This window comes from Neltuma alba, unplaced genomic scaffold (genome assembly GCF_004799145.2).
Source record: "Neltuma alba isolate B1F8T4 unplaced genomic scaffold, ASM479914v2 tig00005251_pilon, whole genome shotgun sequence".
In the NCBI taxonomy this organism is placed as follows: Eukaryota; Viridiplantae; Streptophyta; class Magnoliopsida; order Fabales; family Fabaceae; genus Neltuma; species Neltuma alba.
Genome location: NW_021634036.1, coordinates 1 through 24,612, shown reverse-complemented (window position 1 = coordinate 24,612; position 24,612 = coordinate 1). Strand labels below are relative to the sequence as shown.

Sequence of the window (24,612 nt, the reverse complement as noted above, 5' to 3'; positions counted from 1 at the left end):
GAATCTCCATAAATGGGTAAATTTCTTTTTCTTATTTTTCTGTAACATTAACTATAAATGTTGGCTTCTATTATGTTTTTTCTTTTCATCATTGATGAATGCCCATTTATTACTATTTTACTTTGAGATTACTGTCTTCATTAAGGTAATGATATATCGTCTTTCGGGGGTATGTTAAAATTGTGATTTTAGTACTCAGAAATAGAACAGTTCATTGAAAAGCATCATACTTTTAGCATGAAATTTTTAAATTAAAGCCAACGTTGTGTGCTTCCATTTGCCAGTTATAATAAATGGTTTTGACCAAGTGCAGTTTCTAATATGTTGTTTTCTTCCTTCTAACAACCATAGTCAGTTTGAAATCTGCCAAATTAACATTTTATACATTATATCGTTAATTATTTACTGCTATGTTGTGTTCCTATTACTGGATTTGAGTACCGAATTGTTAAACGATACAGATACGAATGCTCCCTGCTGATAGTTTGCTTTTCCAAGTATGATCATCTGTTTCGTTTCTGCTTATCTCAAATACCACGTTGACTAATAAATGTGGAAAAAATGGGTGTGCATCAACATGTTCTCTTGTTGGACATACAATAATCATTGATGAATTTACTGATTCTTCCTATTTTGGTTTTCTTTTAATTGGCTGGTAGATTGAGTCAGAGAATAAGGTGGTGCTGTTTGTTCTTTGGATGCTGAGTTTTTCAAGGCCATTATGGGTTTTTGGTACAAATTCTTATGAATTTATTCAGAATGATAAACAGAGAAATTTAATGCTTGCAGCTACAGGTAATTTCGAGATTGCTACTTTCTTTCATTTTCTTTTTATCTTTTCTTTTTTTATAGTTGGTTTCAAGTGTCATCAATTATAGCTCATTTAAGGTTCTTGGTCATGTATATAGGCAACAGGGGAGGTCATATCTTGGAACTATTGATATCGTTGAAAGCTCAAAAATTATCGTGCTTGATATCCCTTTCACAGACATTGATAACATTGTAATTTTAAATAATTGTTTCTTTGTTTTTCTACTTCTTTTCGCTTGTCTGGAATTTTTAAGGTGGTAACCCAAAAATAATACGACACGTCGATGCAGACTTCAGGTAAAGATGGTCTATATGTAGAGGGAGCATCCGCAGTTCATCATCATCAGTGGCAAAGGTGCTGCCTTCTTGCCCTCCTTTCAATGTCTGAGTTATTTCAATGCAATGCCCCCTTATACCTCTCGCTTTTCAGGTGGCTTTAGATGATCAGAAATTAAATGCTGTTGGCTTCAATATTGTGTGGTCCTCCTCACCGGATAGTTTAAAATATAGTTCATACTTCAGTAAGCCAGAGCTGATTGAATTCCCCACTGAAGTTCCTGGTCAAAATGCCTATGGTTACTTTTATCCACCATGTAATCCTACTTATCAAGCCAGTCAAGGGGAGAAGCCTCCTTTGTTATTGAAGAGCCATGGTATTTTCTCTTATCTTAGTCCTGTATCAGGATTAATCTTCGATTTCATATTCTCATTCATCACTGACATGTTAGAGAGACTAGAAAAGGGTGTTTTTTGCAGGAACTAGTGATCATGTAGTTTTGTTTCATGTGACTACTTAGAAAGGATATAATATCCTCACTGATTTAATTGTAAAACCATAAATAATTATGTGTATTATGAGGTTCATGAGTGTATTATAAAGGGAAATAGTAGCGGTGATGCATCATTTTTCTTTTGTTGATATTGTTAAATACGTGGTAGCTTTGGTTTATTGCCTATGCTCTTTTATTTTTCCCGCTAGTCAGTGCCAACAGTTTTGCAGACTTTGAGCAGATAGCGTGTTTTTTTGTTTCTCTTACAATTTTACATTTTACCATAAATCTTCTCAGTGGATGATGTACCAATATTGGAGCCAGTATTAATGCCACTTTATATTTATTATATTGCCAAGTTTTATTTAAGTTTAAGGAATAAAATCAATATGAACTCTCCGAAAAACTAATAGACTGGAAGTTATATCATATATGTTTTGAAACCTAATTAGAATTTGAATGTGATATATAGAAAGCTGGTGAAGTTTTAAGTGAATCAAATTCTAGCAAAAAATATTGGAACACCTGATCATCATGCTCATTGCACTTTTCCACTGTTCGAGAACCTGCCAGGTGAGGTTCATATAATATTTTGACCGAGTACCTCAGCCGTATTTATATGCATGGTTTTTCACTGAATATTTTAGGAGGACCAACAGCTGAAACACGTGGCATTTTGAACCTTAACATTCAGTACTGGACCAGTCGGGGTTGGGCATTTGCAGATGTTAACTACGGTGGAAGCACTGGTTTGTTCCCCTCCTTGGCCACAAATTAAATATTCTTAACATGTTTGAGGCATGGTGGTTTCTACAAGCCCTTTTTGCTATTGCCTTTTTTTCCTGATCGAGTTCATATTACTATGACCTGTTGAATGTCTTATGGAATGTGTTTTCTGATGAGAACATCATTTGGAAGGTTATGGCAGAGGGTATCGAGAAAGACTTTTGGGTCGTTGGGGAATAGTTGACGTTGATGACTGTTGCAACTGTGCTAAGCATTTGGTGAGAATGTTGTCCATTTAGGCCTTGTCCAGGTTCTGGATGTGGATTTTCTGGACGATTAGTCTCATCAATGATTTGTTATCCAGGTGGACAGTGGAAAGGTAGATGGGGAACGACTTTGTATTACTGGGGGCTCTGCTGGGGGGTATACCACCTTAGCTGCTCTTCTTTTAAAGAAACATTTAAAGCTGGGGCTTCCTGTATGGTGTAAGTTCTGTAAATAAGCTTTCTTGTTTTATCTAATGATTTCAGCCTTCTCATTTATTTTTTAATCATTAAAAAATAGCAAGTGCTATAGGTTTTCTGACTTGTCAGTGATATGCATTATCTTGATGGTGAACAAGGTTTCTTTTTTTGGTCATTAGTGAAGAGGGGAATTTGACAACGTTGGAAAATGATAAAAGAAGTTCATATTTTTTGCTCTCTGAGGAATGATTTTGCTGAAATAAGCAGAGCCAACTCATGATTGAGGAATGCCAAAATAGCACAGTTAGTTTGCATAATAAAGAAATAAAGCTTTACTTTGAAAACTCAAGATGAATGCATTTGTTGACTCGTTAATAAATTTCATTTCTATTCTATCATTTTATTCTCCTGACAAGACATTTGAGTTCTGATAGACAGATATAGCTGCATGTTTGCTTACGTTGTCGGAGTAGACTACATTTATTTTTTTGGCCAAACGGAGTAGACTACATTGGAACTTTGGAATTTTTGAGCTTTACACACACACACACACACACACACACACACACACACACTGTATGTAGTATACCAATATATTTAACAAAGTATTAGTATGATTGCACTATGGGATGAATGCCAATTGATCTCTGAAACAGGTGGCCGATCTGAAAATGTTGAGCGCTGAGACTCATAAATTTGAATCCCATTACATCGATAATCTTGTTGGTGAGTTAGCAATATCATCTTTTAAGGTAACAATCTGGGTTTCTTCTGACATATTTAGTCTTCAGTTAATCGCTTAACTGATTGCAGGAGGTGAAAAGCAATTCTTTGAGAGATCCCCAATCAACCATGTAGAAAAATTTTCTTGTCCCATAATTTTATTTCAAGGACTGGAGGACAAGGTTAGCAACAATGCAATTATTATTTCTTCCTTCGAACGTCTGAGGATTAAGGGTGGCATACTCGTAAGTTTACTTTAAACGTATTCTGCTTTTTGTAGGTTGTGCCTCCAGATCAAGCTCGGAAAATTTACCAGGCGTTGAAAGAAAAGGGTGTCCCGGTGGCCCTTGTTGAGTATGAAGGAGAACAACATGGTTTCCGAAAGGTAAATGCTGATTTACTTGATTGTCTATTTATGTCGGAAACAATAGCTATGTCTATAACAATGGGATGAATGCAGGCTGAAAACATAAAGTTTACACTTGAACAACAAATGTTGTTCTTTGCACGATTGATTGGGCGCTTCAAACGTTGCTGATGAGATTACACCCATTAAAATTGATAACTTTGACTGAGAATGAGTCTTCAAAAGGTGATGAAGCGTGCTGGCTTTCCTGATTAGTTGTTTTACAGAAGCAAGTCTTATGGATTGGATTTTATTGATTGCCTGATGATTTTAGGTCAGAGATAATTGACTGAGAGACAGCATACTTCTGACTCATCTGCTGAAGGTATCCATCAGTGTTCAGTGCTACGAGGATGAACAATTTATTTTCTTGAGCTTTGGCGTCAAACTTTTGTCAGTCATGCAGATGAAATTAGTGGAATAATATGATATAACTGTATACTTCGGGATCTTTAACGGGGATGACGCCTAGTCGCCTACAGGTGAATGTTGAATCCATTTGCATTTACGAAGCTCATGACCAAAAATATGAAAGACTCGTATTTACAAAATTACAAAAAGTAAAACTGTATTAACTGTTTGTATTGGATAAATGGAAAGCGGCTCATGGACATGGCACATTGACAATGGCCCATGGCAGAAAGGCTGGCTGAACACCCCCCCCCCCAAAAAAACAAAACAAAAACAAATCTCTGAAAAGAGTTCTTGTCCCTTTTTTCGTTTTGGGTTAAGATATTTTTTCCTTCGGCTGCAAGATATTTTCTTTCACTGGGTTTAAGCTGCTGCTGATCCCCCCCCCCCCCAAAAAAAAAAAATCCTATCAAAATCGCTAGACTTATACAAGACTTCTGATCCTGTTTCAAAGAGCAATGAGTTTTCGAAAGCATTAAACAATTGTTTGCCTTCAATGGAAATGAGAAAAGGAATAAAAATTGAGAAGGGCCGCGCGCGCGCACCCTCTTCATTCGTCAAATACTTTTCTAAAACAAAAATGAAAACAAAATCGAAGGGGAAAAGATCCGAAAGGAGAAGGCCTGTTTCCAGCTGGGCCTCCTGGGCGTCAAATCAAGTCGTTGCGCATCCCAGCGTTTTTTAATTTTAATTTTTTCTTTTCAGCAAAATAAGGTCAACGGAATCTCTTTTTATCTGGTTTGCCAACTGCATTGCGTAAAGCTGCTGGCATGCTTCTGCTGGTTCCAGTTTCCTTAATCGCAACAAATTCCATCACTTAGGGACAAGACTTTTCGCCTTTGTCTGCACCATAACTGAGTTGCTGCATCAAAGCTGCGAGGCAATGGCTAACACAACAATCCTAGCACACCATAAGAATGCTGCTGCTCTTACAGCTCAAGAAGAACCGATCACTGCTCCCTATGGCTCCTGTCGTCTCCGGTGCTTCCAAGAGGCTCGGTGGCATCGCCGTTGACGGTCACGGCCGCCTCATTTGGCTAGAGTCGCGCCCCACCGAGTCCGGGTACAAGTTTGTTATGTGTTGCTCTGTTTCTGTATCACCATTTGTTCATGTAAATCTCGCAGATTTAAGTTCATTATCTTTTGCAATGTAAAGTTGTCAAAGTAAAAGGATTCGATGATTGTGTTTCAGGAGGGGGGTCCTTGTTCGAGAGCCGGAAAAAGCGGGAGATGAGCCCATCGATATCACGCCTAAGGAATTCGGAGTGAGAACAGTGGCGCAGGAATATGGTGGTGGGGACTTCACTGTTTCGGGAGGTATTGTTATTTTTGCAAATTACTCGGATCAGAGACTGTACAAGCAATCTATAGCCTCTCCGGGTGAGCATCATCCTGCCCTTTTCGTCCAATTCAAGTTATGTTTTCTTCCTTTCTTTTCTTTCTTTCTCTGTCCTTTTTTTTTTCCCCAAAAAAAAAAAGATTTTATTACCTGAGCATTTGTGTCGCTCTTCGTGTTTGTTCCAAATTTCAATCGTGCTATTCCGTCTTCTTTTAATCTACTCTACCAGTACTAACTTTTTGTGCGGCTTACAAATAACAAACATGTTTGGTGTCGGCATTAAATCCCTTCATTTGACACCAGTATTTCGATTTAATTTAAATTCAAGTTAAAAAACTCTAAAAATTTTGATAAAGTGCCTTGAGTCCTTGATAATCATATAAAATTGTATAATTGTTCATTTTTAAAAAATATTAAAGTTCAATTTTGAACATTAATTATAAATTATTATGTAATCAATAATAAATTAATGTTAAATCTTGCAACAAGTCTTTTCAATATCTCGTGTTAAAAATTGAAATACTATCTGCAAATTTTTCATATATTATTGTCAAACTTTGAAAAAGGTACTATGAAATTTTAAAAATATTTATATATAATTTTATATAATTATTAAGGATTAAAAGTTGTTAACTCAAATTTTGATAAAAAAAAATTATCCAAATAAAATTATTAATTAATGTATCGATGCCACAGTCTCGTTAGTCGTTTACCCTTTTTAGTGTGGACTTTGGTCTCCTAAGTTGCTAACGAAGTTACGTGGTTCATTCCTGGCAGATGTCCCTCCCATCCCTCTTACGCCAGATTATGGGGGACCCGTAATCAGCTATGCCGATGGAGTATTGGATGCACGCTTTAACCGTTATGTCTGTGTACGAGAAGGTACGCTGATAATGAATTTTAATGATAAGAAAAAACACCTTTGTCCCTGCTGCTTTAGAATGTTCCCACCAGATACACCCCTATTAAACCACTTATTTATTTGGCGATGGATATTCTTGTGTTGGTAGATCGTCGGGAGAGCAGTATAAATGCGACCACAACAATTGTATCAATAGCTCTCGGAAGCAAGGATGTTCAAGGTAGAAAATTCCATCTTATTCGTGAGGCTGAACTCTAAACTCTGCGGGGATAACTGAATACGGCAAATAAGTATTCCATTATGATGTCCATAGATTTTCCGGTTGCTTTCTGATGTTTCCAATCATTATCTGATCAAGTTTTTGTTGTTTGTGTTCAACTTTGTTGTGACATTCAGAACCAGAAGTATTAGTTAGCGGAAGTGACTTCTATGCTTTCCCACGTCTTGATCCAAAAACAAATCGAATAGCATGGATTCAGTGGAATCACCCTAACATGCCATGGGATAGATCAGAACTCTGGGTTGGTTATATATCTGAAAATGGGTGAGCAGGAATTTATATATTAAAGCCAGTATTGTGGAGGAACTGTTTTGTTCCAGTTGACTTAAAAACTTCTCACATGAGAACTAGCATTTTGAAACTTGGGGAAACAAAAAGATTTCAAAACTGACTCCAATTCACCTGGCTGTCTTTAGCAGGCTCATGAATCAAATGAGTTTTCTCTGAAAGGTTTTTATTTGCTCATTGTCCTATTCTTTTTATCTTCTTTTTTTTTGGGATTGTAGTTTTCAAATTCCGTATCTTGGGTTGATTAGAAGCTTAATGATCTTAAAACTCCATGCAGAGAGATCCACAGGAGCAGCCGCATAGCTGGTGGTGATCCTTCGCTTGTGGAGTCTGTAACTGAACCCAAGTGGTCCCCTGATGGTATACATACTTGCTTTATTAAAATAAGTAATTAGGCCTGTAATTATGTTGGCCACTCACATTTTGGGGGCATAACTACATTTCATTATTTTTAGAGATAATGAATTACTATGTTCGTAACATTGTGTTGACTCCAACCAGAAAATTTGCTTTGATCTTGGTCTTCTAATTTTTAAGTCAAATAATGTTTTATAATTTTGATTGTGCAGGGGAGCTCTTTTTCATTACTGATAGAGAGAATGGCTTTTGGAATCTTCATAAATGGGTAAGTTACTAAATTTCTTTTTCCTATTACTTGTACTATTGGCTTCCATTACATTTTTCTTTCCAACATTGACAAACACCCAAATATTACTTCAAGATTAACGTTATTTTCTTAAGAAGGTAAAGATATTAATATTTTTTCCTTTTCCTTTTCTTTTTTTTTTTCCCCTTTCTTTCTTTTTGATGTTGATCATCTATTTCATTTCTGATTATCTTATAGTGAATAGACAATTGTGGCAAAAGTTGGGGTGCATGATCATATTTGGTTGGACATACGACAATCGTTAATGGATTTAATGATTCTTTCTGTTATTGGTTTTCTTTTTATTGGCCACAGATTGAGTCCGAGAATAAGATCATCCCTGTTTATTCTTTGAATGCTGAGTTTACAAGACCATTATGGGTTTTCGGTATAAATTCATATGAATTTATTCAGAGTGATAAACAGAAAAGCTTGATTGCTTGCAGTTACAGGTGAATTCTAGATTGTCACTTGCCATCGTTTTTTCATCTTTTCTTTCATATAGTTGGTTTGCAAATGTCATCAATTATAGTTCATTCAAGGTTTTTGGTTGTGCATATAGGCAAAAGGGGAGGTCATATCTTGGAATCATTGATGACGTGGAAAGCTCAACAATCATTGTGCTTGATATCCCTTTCACAGATATGGATAACATTGTAATTTTCAAAATCATTCCTCTATTTTTCTCCTTCCTTTTGGTTTATCTTAAAATTATTACGATGGTAACCCAATGATTCTCTGAGACATGCAATCATGCGGATGCAGACTTCTGGGACAGATGGCCTCTATGTAGAGGGAGCGTCTGCAGTTCATCCATCATCAGTGGCCAAGGTGCTGCCCTGATGTCCTCCTCTTCAATGTCTGAGTTATTTCAACGACTCTTATAGTTCTTGCCTTCCAGGTGGCTTTGGATGATCAGAAGTCAAAAGTTGTTGACTTCAATATCGTCTGGTCCTCCTCACCAGATAGTTTAAAGTATAGTTCTTACTTCAGCAAGCCAGAGTTAATCGAGTTTCCCACAGAGGTTCCTGGTCAAAATGCCTACGCATATTATTATCCACCGTATAATCCTACTTATCAAGCCAGCCAAGGGGAAAAGCCTCCCTTGTTATTAAATAGCCATGGTATTTTCTCTTAGTCCTGTATCAAGAGTAATCTCATTCAGTTTTCTCTGATTCTAATTTATTACTTACATGTCATACAGGTTAGAGGGGGTGTTTCCTCAGGAACCAGAAATCGTTTGTAGTCTCCCATCATATGATTACTAAGACTAGCTATAATGTCCTCACTGATTTAATAGTAAAATCATAATAAGTAGTATTTTCCCCTCTAGTTAGTACCAATGATTTTGAAGGCTTTGAGCAGGCAATATGTTTTAAGTTTTTCTTTGCAGTTACACCATAAATCTTCTCAGTTGTTGATGTACCAATATTGGAGCGGCACTGATGCCATTTTTAAATGTAATCGATATGAACTTGTGGAACTGAAGGTATATCATATTTGTCTGGAAACTTAATCAGAATTTGAATGTGATGTGTATAAAGCTGGTGAGTATCTTAGAATCAAGTGAAAAATAATAGATTACGTGATTATCATGCTTCGTGCACTTTGCCATGTTAGAGAACCTTCCAAGTGAGGTTCCTATAACATTTTGACTGAGTACATCAGCCATGTTTATATGCACGATATTTTATTGAATGTTTTAGGAGGACCAACAGAAGAAACACGTGGAGTTTTAAACTTGAGCATTCAGTACTTGACCAGTCGAGGTTGGGCATATGCAGATGTAAATTACGGTGGAAGCACTGGTTTGTTTCCTTCATTGGCTACAAAATTATATTCTTAATTCTTAAATGCATTATCCTTTGGATCTTCTCCACATTCGAAGCCGATAATTTTTCACAAGCCTTTTCGTTTTTGACTTTTTCCAGATTGAGTTTGTATACAAATGATCTATTGAATGTTTTATGGAAATGAGCTTAGTTTGATAAAATCTTTATTTGGCAGGTTATGGAAGACAATATCGAGAAAGACTTTTAGGATGCTGGGGCATAGTGGACGTTGATGACTGTTGTAGCTGTGCTAAGTATTTGGTAATTTATTTTGTGGATTTCGCTCTTACCAATGATTTGTTGGAAGAGTTCTCATATGAATGATTTGTTATGCAGGTGGACAGTGGAAAGGTTGATGGGGAACGATTGTGCATTACTGGCGGCTCTGCTGGTGGGTATACCACATTAGCTACACTTGCCTTTAAAGAAACATTTAAGGCTGGATCTTCTTTGTCTGGTGTAAGTGCTGTAAATAAGTTTATTTATTTTAGCTAATGATTTCAGTCCTCTATTTTTTTAGACAAAACATGTTATATTATGAAACATACTGGAGGTAATAAGGACTAGAGTATTATTCTTAATTATTATAACATGAGATTCATGTCAATTGACCTTTGAAACAGGTAGCTGATCTGAACTTGTTGAGAGCAGAGACTCATAAATTTGAATCCCATTACATTGATAATCTTGTTGGTAAGTCAACAATATCATCTTTAAGGTAACAGTCAATTTCATTCTGGGCGTGTTTAGCGTTAAGGCAATCCCTTAACTGGTTGCAGGCGGTGATAAAGAATGCTTTGAAAGATCCCCAATCAACCATGTTGACAAATTTTCTTGTCCTGTAATTTTGTTTCAAGGCTTGGACGATAAGGTGAGCAACAATGAAACTATTATTTCCTCCCTTCCTATGTCTAAAGATTAAGGTTGGCATATTCATAAATTTGCTTTAACCATTCAATAACATTGAAAATTATATTCTACCTCCACCTATGTTTTATAGGCGGTTCCAAATCCGAGTAAATAAGAAAGGTTATGTTAAGCCCTCAACAGCCAATATAAAATTCTGTCAGATCCTCTTGAAGCGGGTAGTAAATCAACATATTCTGCTTGTTGTAGGTGTGCCTCCAGATCAAGCTCGAAAAATTTACGAGGCAGTGAAGGAAAAGGGTGTGCCTGTGGCCCTTGTTGAGTATGAAGGAGAACAACATGGTTTCCGAAAGGTAAATACTGAGTTGGTTAATTGTGTGTCTCTGTCAGAAACAATAGCTATATATCTAACAATGGGATGAATGCAGGCTGAAAACATAAAGTTTACACTTGAACAACAAATGGTGTTCTTTGCACGATTGATTGGACACTTCGAGGTTGCCGATGATATCACACCTATCAAAGTTGATAACTTCGACCCATAATGGGTCTTCAAAATGTGAAGATGCATGCTCGCTGAGTTTCCTGATGATAGATTTACAGAAAAATGAGTCATGGATTGGATTATTGAATTACTCGATGAATTTTAGGTGAGAAAATTTAATGGAGGTATCATACTCTGCGGAGCGTCTACATTAGTGTTTGTTGCTTTGAGGCTGAGGGATTTCCGTTGCGTTGTCTCAAATCTTGTATGGTATTTTTATATAAATGGTGTAATTGCTTTAACTTGATCCTTGTTCCTACAATTTCCATGGATTTTTTCTGAACCCATGTATTGAAAATATGCATGGTTTTAAACGCCTTGGTTTGTTCAACTAATTATACCAGAAGCCAATCACTAATCCGGTTCGGTACAAAGCCAAAATTGTATCCTTTTAAAGCTTTGACGTGGACATTGATGGCCAAAAAAATGTGGCTATCGCCTACAAATAAATCAATTTGTATTTACAAAATTTACGGCCAAAGAAACTAATATTCATAGGAAAAGAATGTCTCCACTAACTTTCCTCTCTACTTAATATCTTTATCATTAAGTTAATCTTCAATGGTTGATATTCAAAATTATGTGAAAGTATTATTATAATATTAGATATAATAAAAATTTACAATTGCAAACTATTCACATTAAATTTAGTACTATAAATTTGTCTGCCCGTTTTTTATTATTTAATATTTAATATTGTAATAACATTTTTGCATAATAAATTTCAGCCGTTGAAATTTGATCTAATAACAAAAATATGAAGTGGAAAGAAAATGGAGAGGAAAGTTAGTGAAGTTCTCCCTCTCCCTTCAGTATTCACAAACTTGCAAAAGGTAAAATTGCATTGCTTTGCATATACGGTGGATAGAAAGTGGCTCATGGGCATGTCCTGTTGAAAATCTTTAGCTTCGGCTGCAAGACTATTTTAATGCCTGTTTGGAGAACGTTTAAGTGGCTTTTAAATAGGATTTAGGATTAAAAGTACTTTTAATATGTTTGAGTGTATTTGGAAGAGCTTAAAAAATTAAGAACTTATATCAAAATTATATATTTAAATCAAAAACTAAAAATTACAGTTTATAGCGTTGGAAAAGTGGAGAAAGAAAGACAAAATGTTAGTGCCATTTCTTTTACTCAAACAAACTTACTTTTATTCAATTAAAATCTAAATAACGTTTTACCAATCTTACTTTTATAAACTAATTTTTTTAAACTGCAATGTAAACACAATTTACCTTATCTAATTTAATTTTTATCCAATCTTACTTTTCTAAAAATAGATTGAAAATAAACTTTTTTTTTACTGCTAATCCAAACGGGCGCTTGGTGATTAGATTTAAGCTTTTCACCCTCCTTGTTGTTTCCCATAGGCTCCAAAACGGCCAGAGTCATGCGCGTTTTTTGATCTGTTTCAAAGAGCATTTGGGTTTTCTAAAGCATTAAACATTTGTTTAGCTTGGAATGAAAATGACAGAAAGGGATGAAAATGAGAATTTTTCCGGGCTGAAATCTTAGCCATGGGAAGGGCATAGATACGCTCGCTCGTTCTCTCTTCATTTGCCAAATATAATGCGAGTTTTAAACTTGGGCATGGTTAGCCTACCTCGCTGTTGAGTGTTTAAAAAACATTAAAAAAGCAGAAAGCAAAAAAAAGGCCTGTTTCCTGCTGGGCCTCCTGGGCCTTCCCGCGTTTTAGAATTTTTCGTTTTCTTTCTCGGTGAAGTAAGGTCAACGTACGGATCACCTCTTGGAATCTGGTTAGCTCACTGGCTGCTGGTACGGTTCTGCTAGTTCTAGATTCCTTAGTTGCAACAAACTTCATCATTGTCTGTACCCATAACTCAGTCACAGCATCAAAGCTGCAAGGCAATGGCTGACATTACAACCTCTGGACACAACAAGAATGTTGCTGCTCTTGCAGCTCAAGAAGAACCGATCACTGCTCCCTATGGCTCCTGGAAGTCTCCTCTCACCGCCGATGTCGTCTCCGGTGCCTCCAAGAGGCTCGGTGGCATCGCCGTTGACGGTCACGGCCGCCTCATCTGGCTGGAGTCGCGCCCCGCGGAGTCCGGGTACAAGATTGTTATATGTTGTTGTGTTTCTGTATCGTCATTTGTTCATGTAAATCTCGCAGATTCAAGTTCGTTATCTTCTGCAATTGAAAGTCGTCAAAATAAATGGATTCGATGATTGTGTTTCAGGAGGGGGGTCCTTGTTCGAGAGCCGGAGAAAGCAGGAGATGAGCCCATCGATATCACGCCTAAAGAGTTCGGAGTGAGAACATTGGCTCAGGAGTATGGTGGTGGGGACTTCACTGTTTCGGGAGATATTGTCATTTTCGCAAATTACTCGGATCAGAGACTTTACAAGCAGTCTCTATCCTCTCTGGGTGAGCATCATCCTTCTCCATTCTTTTCAAAGTCATGTTATATTTTCTTCGCAGTTCTCAATCTCTACGAGGGCGACGCTCTGAACTTTTTTGGCAGTTGACCTATCGCGAGGTCATGTGTTTGCTCCAAATTTCTTTCGGTTTTCTTCCGATTTTTTTTTTTTGGGTAACGGTTTTCTTCTGATCTGCTCTATTATTTTTTTTCGTTCGGCTTATAAAAAACAAATAAGGTTGTTGTGTGTCTGCACCATCTTCGTCTTCATTTGAAACCAATATTCTAGTTTAAGATAAAATTTTTAACCTTTTAATAAAGTGTTTTTGGCCCCTAATAATCATATAACATTATATAATTATTCATTTTTAAAAATATTGATGTTAAATTTTGAAAAATTAATTATAAATTATTATGTAATCAGTAATATAAGCGTTAGATCTTTACAATGGATCTTTTCAATATTTCGTGAAAGTTAAAATATCATTTGCAATTTTTTTCATATATTAATATCAAATTTTGAAAACTTGGTGTGAAATTCTTACATCTCTTATTAAATGTTTTTTTTTCATTTTTTCATGTTAAACGTTGGAAATTCAGTTACAATTTTTTCACTTATCAGTATCAAATTTTGGAAGGAAAAAAAAACGAGTATGAAATTTCAAAAGCACTTGTGCGAAGACTTGACGTTCTCCCACAATTTACTTCTAACTGTGTAGTAATTTGCAACTGATTTTTGAAAATATATCATGAAACATTCTAAAGGAAAGGATGAAAGGTCGTTAACTCAACTTTGAAATTTTTTTTATCGCAACTAAAAAAGAAAATTAATGTATTAATGTCAGAGTCTCATTCCCCATTTTACTGGGGACCTGGTCTCCTAAATTAATACCAAAGTGATGTGGTTGGTTCCTGGCAGATGTCCCTCCCATCCCTCTTACTCCAGATTATGGGGGGCCCGTAATCAGCTATGCCGATGGAGTATTGGATGCACGCTTTAACCGCTATGTCTGTGTACGAGAAGGTACGCTGATAATGAATTTTAATGATAAGGGGAAAAAAAAAAAAAAACCTTTGTCCCTACTACTTTAGAATGTTCGCACAACATATGAACCTATTAAGTCACTCATTTATTTGGTGACAAATATTCTTGTCTTGGTAGATCGTCGGGAGAGCAATACAAATTCAACCACAACAATAGCATCAATAGCTCTCGGCAGCAAGGATGTTCGAGGTAGTAAATTCCATCTTATTTGTGAGTCCGAACTCTAAAATCTGAAGGCTTAATTGAATACTGCAAATAAGTATTCCATTATGATGTCCATAGATTTTCCGGTTGCTTTTTAGTGTTTCCAATCATTATCTGATCAAGTTTTTGTTGTTTCCGTTCAACTTTGTTGTGACATTCAGAACCAGAAGTATTAGTTAGCGGAAGTGACTTCTATGCTTTCCCACGTCTTGACCCAAAAGCAAATCGATTAGCATGGATTCAGTGGAATCACCCTAACATGCCATGGGATAGATCAGAACTCTGGGTTGGTTATATATCTGAAAATGGGTGAGCAGGAATTTATATATTAGTTGGGAGAATTCAGTTTGTTTGCCATATTGGTTCACTTATTGAACTTGTGATGAAACATACTTTCACTGTGTACTTCCATTTTATTACGTGCTTGGTTATTATGTGGCATGTTTTAAATGCAATTGCTGACCTTTTTACAGGTATTTGATTGTTTTGTGAACCCTAAAACAAAAACGCATAAGCCTAAAATTTTGTTGATTAATTTACATCATGTAGTGCCACCTTCTGGCATAATCTTGGGAAAGAGAAAAGTGATTTCTTAATTTATGTCCACTCTTCAAGCCTCAACAACTATGCTATCATAAGTGAAATTTATGCAAATATAAAAAAGTTTCGGAACTCTTAAGTTAAAACTGGTTTTGCATTTCTATTTATGTTCAAAGTGGCTTGCTTAATTTATAGACTGATTACGTAAAAAACAATTTGTGTAGTGTTGTGTCTTTTCTAATGCAAGTGTCTGATTTTTGTTGAACACGTACATATCTTTTATGATGCGAGTGCTCATAGTTTATAGGGTTGGTATATATTGGTAAATCATTTATGAAATTTCAAAATGCAGTAGAAAGATGGAAGGGAGAGAAATGAGAAAACTCCTAAATGAAATAAAAACTGGTCATATTAAAGCCAATTTGTGTAGGATCTGTCTTGTTCCTGTTGACTTTAAAACTTATCATATGAGAACTAGCATTCTTGAAACTTGAGGAAACAAAAAGATTTCAAAACTCACTCCACTTCACCTAGTTGTGTTAACAGGCTCTTGAATCAAATGAGTTTTCTCTGGAAGATTTTTATTTGCTCATATTCCTATTCTTATCATCTTTTGTTTTGGGATCGCAGTTTCAAATTCCGTATTGGAGATAGTTATCTATTTTATGTTATGTTTTGATTAGAAGCTTAATTATCTTAAAACTCCATGCAGAGAGATCCACAAGAGCAGCTGCATTGCTGGTGGTGACCCTTCGCTTGTGGAGTCTGTAACCGAACCCAAATGGTCCCCTGATGGTATACAAACTTGCCTTATTAAAATAAGTGATTAAGCATGTAATTATGTTGGCCACTCACACTTTCAGGGCGTAACTGCGTATGGTTTTTTTTAAAGATGTGTGTTGCCCTTAACGAATGTAATGGACTTATGTAGAATATGTTCATAGTCCACCTGGAAAACTTGCTTTGATCTTGGTCTTTTAATTTTTAAGTCAAATAATTTTTCATAATGTTGGTTGTGCAGGGGAGCTCTTTTTTATCACTGATAGAGAGAATGGCTTTTGGAATCTTCATAAATGGGTAAGTTACTAAATTTCTTTTTCCAAGTATGTTCATCTATTTCATTTCTGATTATATTATAGTGCGAACTGTGAATAGACAATTGTAGCAATAGTGGGTGCGGGTGCGTGCGAACATATTCTCTGGTTGGCACATACAACAATCGTTAGTGAATTTACTGATTCTCTCCGTTTTTATTTTCTTCTTATTGGCCACAGACTGAGTCCGAGAATAAGGTCATGCCTGTTTGTTCTTTGAATGCTGAGTTTACAAGGCCATCATGGGTTTTTGGTATGAACTCATATGAATTTATTCAGAGTGATAAACAGAAAAGCTTGATTGCTTGCAGTTACAGGTGATGTCCAGATTGTCACTTGCTTGCCAATGATTTTTCACCTTTTCTTTTAGATAGTGTGCAAATGTCATCAATTATAGTTCATTTAAGGTTTTTGGTTGTGTATATAGGCAAAAGGGAAGGTCATATCTTGGAATCATCGATGATGTGGAAAGCTCAACTATCACTGTGCTTGATGTCCCCTTCACAGATATGGATAACATTGTAATTTTCAAAAATGTTTCTCTATTTTTCTCCTTCATTTTGGTTTATCTTAAAATTATTAAGGTGGTAACCCAGTAGTATTTTGAGACACGCAATCATGCCAATGCAGACTTCTGGGAAATATGGCCTATATGTAGAGGGAGCGTCTGCAGTTCATCCATCATCAGTGGCCAAGGTGCTGCCCTGATGTCCTCCTTTTCAATGTCTGAGTTACTTCAATTCCCCTTATATCTCTTGCTTTCCAGGTGGCTTTGGATGATCAGAAGTCAAAGGTTGTTGACTTCAATATTGTCTGGTCCTCCTCGCTGGATAGCTTGAAGTATAGTTCATACTTCAGTAAGCCAGAGTTGGTTGAATTCCCCACTGAAGTTCCTGGTCAAAATGCCTATGCTTACTTTTATCCACCATGTAATCCTACTTGTCAAGCCAGCCAAGGGGAAAAGCCTCCCTTGTTATTAAATAGCCATGGTATTTTCTCTTAGTCCTCCATCAAGAGTAATCTCATTCAATTTCATATTATTCTAATTTATCATTTACACGTCATACAGGCTAGAGGGGGTGTTTCACTGTTTCCTCTGGAACCAGAAATCATTTGTAGTTTCACATCATGTGATTACTAAGAATAGATGTAATATCCTCACTGATTTAATTGTAAAACCGTCATAAATTGTGCGTATTATGAAGTTCACGAGTGTATTATAAAGGGAAGTAGTGATGCATCACAATTCTTCTTTTGGTTTTGATAATGTTAAATACATGTAGCTTTGGTTTACTGATGCTCTTTTATTTTTCCCTCTAGTTAGTACCAATGATTTCGGAAGCAGTGAGCAGACAGTCTGTTTTTAGTTTTTCTTTCCAATTACACCATAAATCTTCATTGTTGTTGATGTACTATTGCCAGTAGTTCTAAATATAGGAGCTAAACAAAAAGTTTACTTTAATTCTAAATATGAAGCCTCAACTCACTTTGCCTCTCAAATTTATAATTTTTTTTCCAAAATATTCCTATCGATTACATATAGCAAGGGGGTTTCTATTAATGGTAGTTACAATGCACATGATTAAAAAAGATATTTTTTGGAAAATAAATACTAATTTTCTACAAATAACTAACTAAGTTATTTTTCTTTCTATCCTCTAGTCCTTATATGAAGAACTGGAAGCAGTGCCAATATTGGACCCAGCATTGCTGGAAACTTAATTAAAATTTGAATATGATGTATAAAGTTGCTAATGGCTTTCTAGTCTAATGGTATGTAAGCTTCCTGTAAGTAAGAGGTTGGCTCATGTTGTTTGTGCTTACCTGTTTGTTTAGAATAAAATATAAATCTAGTGAAGTTTTTTAAGTGAATAAAGTTCAAGCGAAAAATAATAGATTATATGATTATCATGCTTATTGCCCTTTGCCACTGTTAGAGAACCTACCAAGTGAGGCTGCGCATGATTATCATAATTTTGTTGAATATTTTAGGAGGACCAACAGACGAAGCTCGTGGAGCTTTAAATCTGAGCATTCAGTACTTCACCAGTCGAGGTTGGGCGTATGCAGATGTAAATTATGGTGGAAGCACTGGTTTGTCTCCTTCATTTGCTACAAAATTTCATATTCTCCATGTTCAAAGCCGATAGTTTTTTACCAGCCTTTTTGTTTTTGGCTTCTTTTTTTTTCCAGATTGAGTTCGTACTACAAATGATCTATTGAATGTTTTATGGAAGCGAGTTTGGCCTGATAAAATCATTATTTGGCAGGATATGGAAGACAATATCGAGAAAGACTTCTAGGATGCTGGGGCATAGTGGACGTTGATGACTGTTGTAGCTGTGCTAAGTACTTGGTAATTTATTTTATGGATTTAGCTCTTATCAATGATTTCCTGGGAGAGTTCTCATATGAATGATTTGTTATGCAGGTGAGCAGTGGAAAGGTTGATAGGGAACGACTGTGTATAACTGGCGGCTCTGCTGGTGGCTATACCACCTTAGCTGCTCTTGCCTTTAAAGATATATTCAAGGCTGGATCTTCTTTGTTTGGTGTAAGTGATGCTGTAAATAAGTTTATTTATTTTAGCTAATGATTTCAGTGTCCTAATTTTTCTTTGGATTAAAGGGCATTTTCGCCCCAAAACTATCAAGTGATGTCACCCTTGAAATATTAAAAATGGCGCTATGCTGTGACAGGATCCAGTGCCCCTTGCTAGTTTGCTCAGGAGCATATTCCATGCTCGTCTTTAGTTTAAATATTTAGTGCCTTCATTTTTATCTTATGAATAGGAGCAGAAGAGTGTGTATGTGTAATTTGGTTATGATTTAGCATTGTTCTTAATGCAATACGGGATTAATGCCTATTGGTCTCTGAAACAGATAGCTGATCTGAACTTGTTGAAAGCAAACTCTCTTAAATTTGAAACCTATTACAATGATAATCTTGTTGGTAAGTTAACAGCATCATCTTTAAGGTAACGGTCAAATTTATTTATTTTTTGGCGTATTTAATGTTAAGGCAATCCCTTTACTGATTGCAGGAGGTGATAAGGAATGCTTTGAAAGATCACCAATCAACCATGTTGACAAATTGTCTTCTCCCGTAATTTTGTTTCAAGGTTTAGAGGATAAGGTGAGCCACAATGCAATTATTACTTCCTCCCTTCCAATGTCCAAAGATTAAGGTTGGCATATTGATTTAAATATTCAATAACGTTGAAAATTATATTCTACCTCCATCTATGTTTTATAGCGGTTCCAAATCCAAGTAAATGAGTAAGGTTATATTAAGCCCTCGGTTAAACCCTGTCAAATCCTTTTGAAGCATGTAGTAAAATGCATATGCTGCTTGTTGTAGGTGTGGCTCCAATTCAAGCTCAGAAAATTTACGGGGCAGTGAAGGAAAAGGGTGTGCCTGTGGCCCTTGTTGAGTATGAAGGAGAACAACATGGTTTCCGAAAGATAAGTACTGAGTTAGTTAATTGTGTTTATGTCAGAAACAATAGCTATATATCTAACAGTGGGATGAATGCAGGCTGAAAACATAAAGTTTACACTTGAACAACAAATGGTGTTCTTTGCAAGATTGATTGGACACTTCGAGGTTGCTGATGATATTACACCCATTAAAATTGATAACTTTGACCCATAATGGGTCTTCAAAATGTGAAGATGCATGCTGGCTGAGTTTCCTGATGATATGTTTACCGGGGCGAGTCATGGATTGGATTATATGAATTACCTGAGGAATTTTAGGTGAGAAAAGTTGATGGGAGGTATCATACTATGCAGAAGGTATGCATCATTGTTCGTTGCTACGAGGACGAGGAATTCATGTTGCATTGTGCCAAATCTTGTACGATATTCTTATATAATGACGTTATCGCTTTCACTTGATCCTTGTTCTACTATTGCATATATTGAAAACACGTATTAGACATATGGCTTTGGAAACCAAGCCGTCTGGTTCAACCAATTGATCTGGAAACGATCACTAATCCAGCCCGGTACAAAGCCTGAACTGGTCCAAGACCCGTAAAACCATCCTAAACTGGACAATTACTTTTTAGTGACCGGTTCACAGAATGAATTAGATTAGATGGTGTCCCCTAGGCTTAGAATTGGCGTCAAAGGGGCCAAGAGGGCGCACGTGGTAAATTGGTAATAATTAATAAGGTCAAGGGACCTGCCTCCTGACTTTGTATTGTATGTATCCTTGCACCTCCCTGCTTCTAGATGTTGACTTTGTCAACCATTCTCTTTTTTAATAGCATCCACCACATTTTAACTGCAATATCCATAATGCCACCGTAGTGCGATGATCTGTCTTAATTTATGTCTGCTTATCCAAGTACTACTACTTGGTTAATATATTTTTCCAGGAAAAATAATGTTGTGTTTTTGGCATGAAGAAAAGTCAGATTATGGCGCTCAACGGTTTGCAAACAAAGGTACGCCTTGTCATGTGGCGTGCCAGACCTTCTCGCTACACTCTCTCCTGCAGTGGAGAGAGATATTGCATATATTAGATCTGAATTATACGATATTAGAATTTTGATGGGAGTAATTTTGAACTGTAATAAAGAGAGGAATGAAAAAAAAAAAAAAACTACTATGAAAAGAAACGATCTTTCGTCTTGCTGGACACCGACATACAAGGTCGAAGCAGCTAAAAATAATCAACCCATTTGTAATAGCTGGATTACTTAAAACCAAAAACGCTCCAATAATATCAGATCTTTTCTGATTGAATGCAAATGCAACTAATATTAGTTATTATATATGTTGTTCTCCGCCTTCATTTTTAAAATTATTTTTTGCCAACTCTCCTCCTTGATTACATCCTTTTGTTTATTAAACTCTTGGGTGGTTACAAGATAATACTTAAATTTTCAACCGCTTATGTAGTTTTATTCAATAGATTAATCTTTCGGGGTGAGTTGTCTTTCAAACCCAATTCACATGATCATGCCCACCATCGGCGGGGAAAATTACAAAAAGTGGGCCATTGTGAGCTGCCCGGAGAATGTTGGGCATTGCCATGTTAGGCTCTAGCTCTACATTTCAACGGTCCATATGATCCACCAAGTTGATCCCGCAATAGGATACCTAAAAAAATGCCGACGCTGAGTAATAATATCAAAAAATAATACACCAAATTGCATTCGGTGAGTGAAATGAATGATGCCCCGGAAATTTTGTAATACTATTTATCTATTTAAGGTCTTGTTGTCACAAGTTGATTGGGCGAAGACTTTAATCTATTTTGTTTTTAAATTTATATTTTTATGCATATTAAAAAATATTTTTGAACCAAAAATAGTTTTAAATGTAAATAATTAATGGACATTGTCATAAAGTTAACACATCTTTTTTATATTTAATTAATATTTTAATATCCATAAATTAATTATTTAGCTATTAAATATACGAGTAACTTATTTTCAAACAATCTCAACTATGTACTACTTATGATTTTTATTTTTAATATAAAAACTAATTTGATATTCAATTTGGTTTTAAATATAAGAGTTAAATTCACTTTATCTCTCATATTTATTTATTTTTTAAAAAATAATCTTTATAATAGTTACACATATTAAAAGTTTCATCAAATGGTTAATTTTAGTTAATACATATAATTAATAAGAGTATTTTAAAAAAATAATACTTATTTATTAAAATAACTAACTTTTTTAATCTTTTCAAACTATTCAATTAACTCTTATATTATATTAAGGAGGAGAGGTAGTATAAATGTAAGGGGCTGCATTTGAACAGTTCATCCTTCCTTTATAATTACACTTGAAATAACAAAAAGATTCTGTGAAAAGAACATCGAACACTGCCTAAGAAATTTAGTATGAAATATCCAAGGAGAACACGTGGCTTCCTCCCAAAAAAACAAACAACTTTGTTTCATTAACAGGTAAAAAAAAAAAAGAGACTTGGAGAAAATGTTTCATCTTGGGGAGGATCCAAATCCGGCGAGGGCGCCCAAAATCCCCTGTTTGTAGGGCAAGAAAGTTTTCTTTTTCAAATCCTGTGTTTCAGCCTTCTTCATAGCATAGTGTAATTCATGCGCCGATTTGGCTCCCCTTCTTTTCGACCCATGTGCTGCCGTGGGGCTATCTACAGATCTAAAGCTGGAAGTCTTAGCTTCTTCTGGTCTTCTGTATGCCACAGAGTATTTCCGTAATGGATCCTTGTTCGACCCATGCCCTTCCGATGCACTGCGGAACAACAGTAGGTCCCTCAATCTCCATTTTCTTGAGCTCTTGGAATTGCCGGATGAGGATGTAAGTAAACTTTTGGAATTCGAGGACGACGACGCCGCCTCTTTTGAACCTCGCTGTTGTTGTGGCAGGTATCGTTCTTCCTCCCATCCATAGTCCGAATTTCTGTAAGGAGAGAGAGATCGCGAGGCTCTGCGACCCGAATTCGAGGAAGAAATCGACGTTGGAGTTCTGTCTCTTCCTCTTCTCTCCTGCGTTTCCTTCTTTTTAGGTGAGAAAGCATCACTAATCACCTTCATCGGCGATCTCGATTGCCGCGGAGATACAAGCGGGCTTTTAACAGATGCGAATTCGTCGTCCCTCAGTCGGGACGGAGGCTTGAGAGCCTTAATTTTGCCGCCATCAAACAGATCTTCAGCGGAAAGCGACGATTTCTCCGATTCCCGGCTAACATCAAACGCGAAACTATAATCGTCGTCGTCATGTTTGGGTGTAGCGGAGACATACTCAAATTCAGAAACAAACTCGTAGAATCTGGAGGGGCTGGCGGGAGCACTTAGGTAACAGTCACCGAAACGGTTGGGCGAAGAAGGAAGGCTCAAGTAGGGCGAAGTAGTTCTGCCACCATTGAAGTCGAAATCAAAATCCCTAGCGGGACTGGACACTAACAGCTCCATGGCTTTGCAATTCAATCTCTGGTTAGCTCAATTTGGTAGAAGATGTTGGCGGAGTGGTTGTGAGTATTTATAGATGTACAGAGAGGGGAGAAAAATGAGGACAGGTGTGGTTGTGTGGGAAGGGAGGAGGAAGGATCTAACGGATTGTTTTATTGACCATTGAATTGAATTGATTTGATTTGGGATTAGGAAGCCGCCTTTCATACCCTTCACTTATTAATTATTATTATTATCATTATAATAGACTTCTCGGCCTCTTACTCGTGCGTGCACTGATCATTCCTTGTTCACCAATTATTTCCCACGTGGCATGGCCTTGAATTTTTTTCTTTTTGGTTGGTTTTGGTTGTTGCCTTGTGCGGGGCAGCATTCAGCTGACCCACTTGCAAATTTGGAAAAAGAAGTAGAGACAAAGTTAGCAATAATTATTTTAATTTTTTTAAAAAAAAGGAATGCTTACAAAGATTTGGAGATTTTGGTGTGACAACACTAAATATCTTCATTAAAATTCTTTAAATTCAAAATTTATTTAATAAATTTTATTATGCTCCTACGCATCATCCCTTTCATCATTTTTCGGTGCATGAGCTTTACCATGAGACCCTACTATTATTACTCTAACAACAAAGTTTATAAGTTCGTAATTGACTTTTTCACGTAATATATATATACACATGCACATATCTTCGAATATTTGTAAATAATTATGTCATTGCTAGATCTCGTTTGAAAACAGATGTGTGGTGAAGAGGACATGGTACTGCTTCTAGATGATATTGACATGATAGTAATAAATGTGTATGGATTATGCGCAAGGATGGCAATGCCTTAATCTCCACGCTGTACGATTACACATAAAATCCGTTCAGATTGGGAGGGGTTAAAAAAAAAATCAAATACATGCATTGATCTAGAAGGTGGACTTTAGAATTAAAAAAAAAACCCAAAGACAAATAATATAACCCGTTACTTGATTATGAATATTATAGTAGCATTACAGATTTGGATAAACCTGGCTGTATAATTTATTTTGCGATATACTTAGCTTCTTGTGGATGCAAAATAACATAGGAAGAAGGAAAGAGAAGACTTATCTCAGTTATCTTGAAGTCTGAATTTGTCGTTTCCCTTTTATCATTATCCTAAAAATGTTAAATCCGCCTGAACTCATGCGGTTGCGTCAATTTTAAATTGGGTTCAACATTAACCTAACTTGATGTTTTGATCTCACTTGTCAATTCCAATTCAGTTTTGCATCAAATCCGGCTTGCCCAACTTCACAGAATATATTTTACTATTTTAATTTTAATAGCTGTATATGTATCTCTAATTATTAAGGACTGAAATTGCTTTATTTTTATAAATTTAAATTCGAAATCAAACAGGCATACGAGTGATAAATTATGAAATTAAAAAAGATGGCCTTGTTATTTAACATTCAATAGATTAAAAAAAAACTCTAAAA

The 24,612-nt window shown here is 36.0% G+C and overlaps 4 protein-coding genes across 4 annotated transcripts; 3 read left to right on the top strand and 1 right to left on the bottom strand.

The window, feature by feature from the left end:
* Positions 1-461: 461 nt before the first annotated feature.
* LOC114747211 (dipeptidyl aminopeptidase BIII-like) lies at positions 462-4,205 on the top strand (the record flags this gene model as incomplete). Its single annotated transcript, XM_028935503.1, is given in 17 exon segments — positions 462-497; positions 660-777; positions 780-795; positions 909-1,002; positions 1,101-1,143; positions 1,146-1,165; positions 1,241-1,463; positions 2,228-2,329; positions 2,499-2,584; positions 2,671-2,749; positions 2,752-2,789; positions 3,427-3,496; positions 3,584-3,675; positions 3,774-3,878; positions 3,954-4,019; positions 4,021-4,085; positions 4,174-4,205. Coding segments are annotated over 16 exon segments (1,236 nt in total), but the record flags the coding sequence as incomplete, so codon positions are not given.
* A 1,022-nt stretch (positions 4,206-5,227) lies between these two features.
* On the top strand, positions 5,228-10,479 carry LOC114747210 (uncharacterized). Its single transcript, XM_028935502.1, has 16 exons — positions 5,228-5,373; positions 5,503-5,690; positions 6,427-6,531; positions 6,660-6,731; positions 6,908-7,055; positions 7,357-7,439; positions 7,649-7,704; positions 8,041-8,177; positions 8,288-8,381; positions 8,491-8,556; positions 8,627-8,849; positions 9,432-9,533; positions 9,733-9,818; positions 9,894-10,016; positions 10,181-10,250; positions 10,337-10,479. The coding sequence occupies exons 1-16, from the start codon at positions 5,228-5,230 to the stop codon at positions 10,477-10,479; spliced, it is 1,842 nt and encodes a 613-aa protein (XP_028791335.1).
* A 2,281-nt stretch (positions 10,480-12,760) lies between these two features.
* On the top strand, positions 12,761-19,886 carry LOC114747212 (uncharacterized). Its single transcript, XM_028935504.1, has 17 exons — positions 12,761-13,040; positions 13,170-13,357; positions 14,269-14,373; positions 14,512-14,583; positions 14,760-14,907; positions 15,851-15,933; positions 16,160-16,215; positions 16,413-16,549; positions 16,660-16,753; positions 16,863-16,928; positions 16,999-17,221; positions 18,225-18,326; positions 18,503-18,588; positions 18,664-18,786; positions 19,115-19,184; positions 19,276-19,367; positions 19,770-19,886. Exons 1-17 carry the CDS (start codon positions 12,838-12,840, stop codon positions 19,884-19,886), a joined length of 1,965 nt encoding a protein of 654 aa, XP_028791337.1. The 5' UTR covers positions 12,761-12,837.
* Positions 19,887-21,982: 2,096 nt separating this feature from the next.
* LOC114747213 (uncharacterized) lies at positions 21,983-23,290 on the bottom strand. Its single transcript, XM_028935505.1, has one exon. It carries the CDS (start codon positions 23,145-23,147, stop codon positions 22,197-22,199), a length of 951 nt encoding a protein of 316 aa, XP_028791338.1. The 5' UTR covers positions 23,148-23,290; the 3' UTR covers positions 21,983-22,196.
* Positions 23,291-24,612: the final 1,322 nt, after the last annotated feature.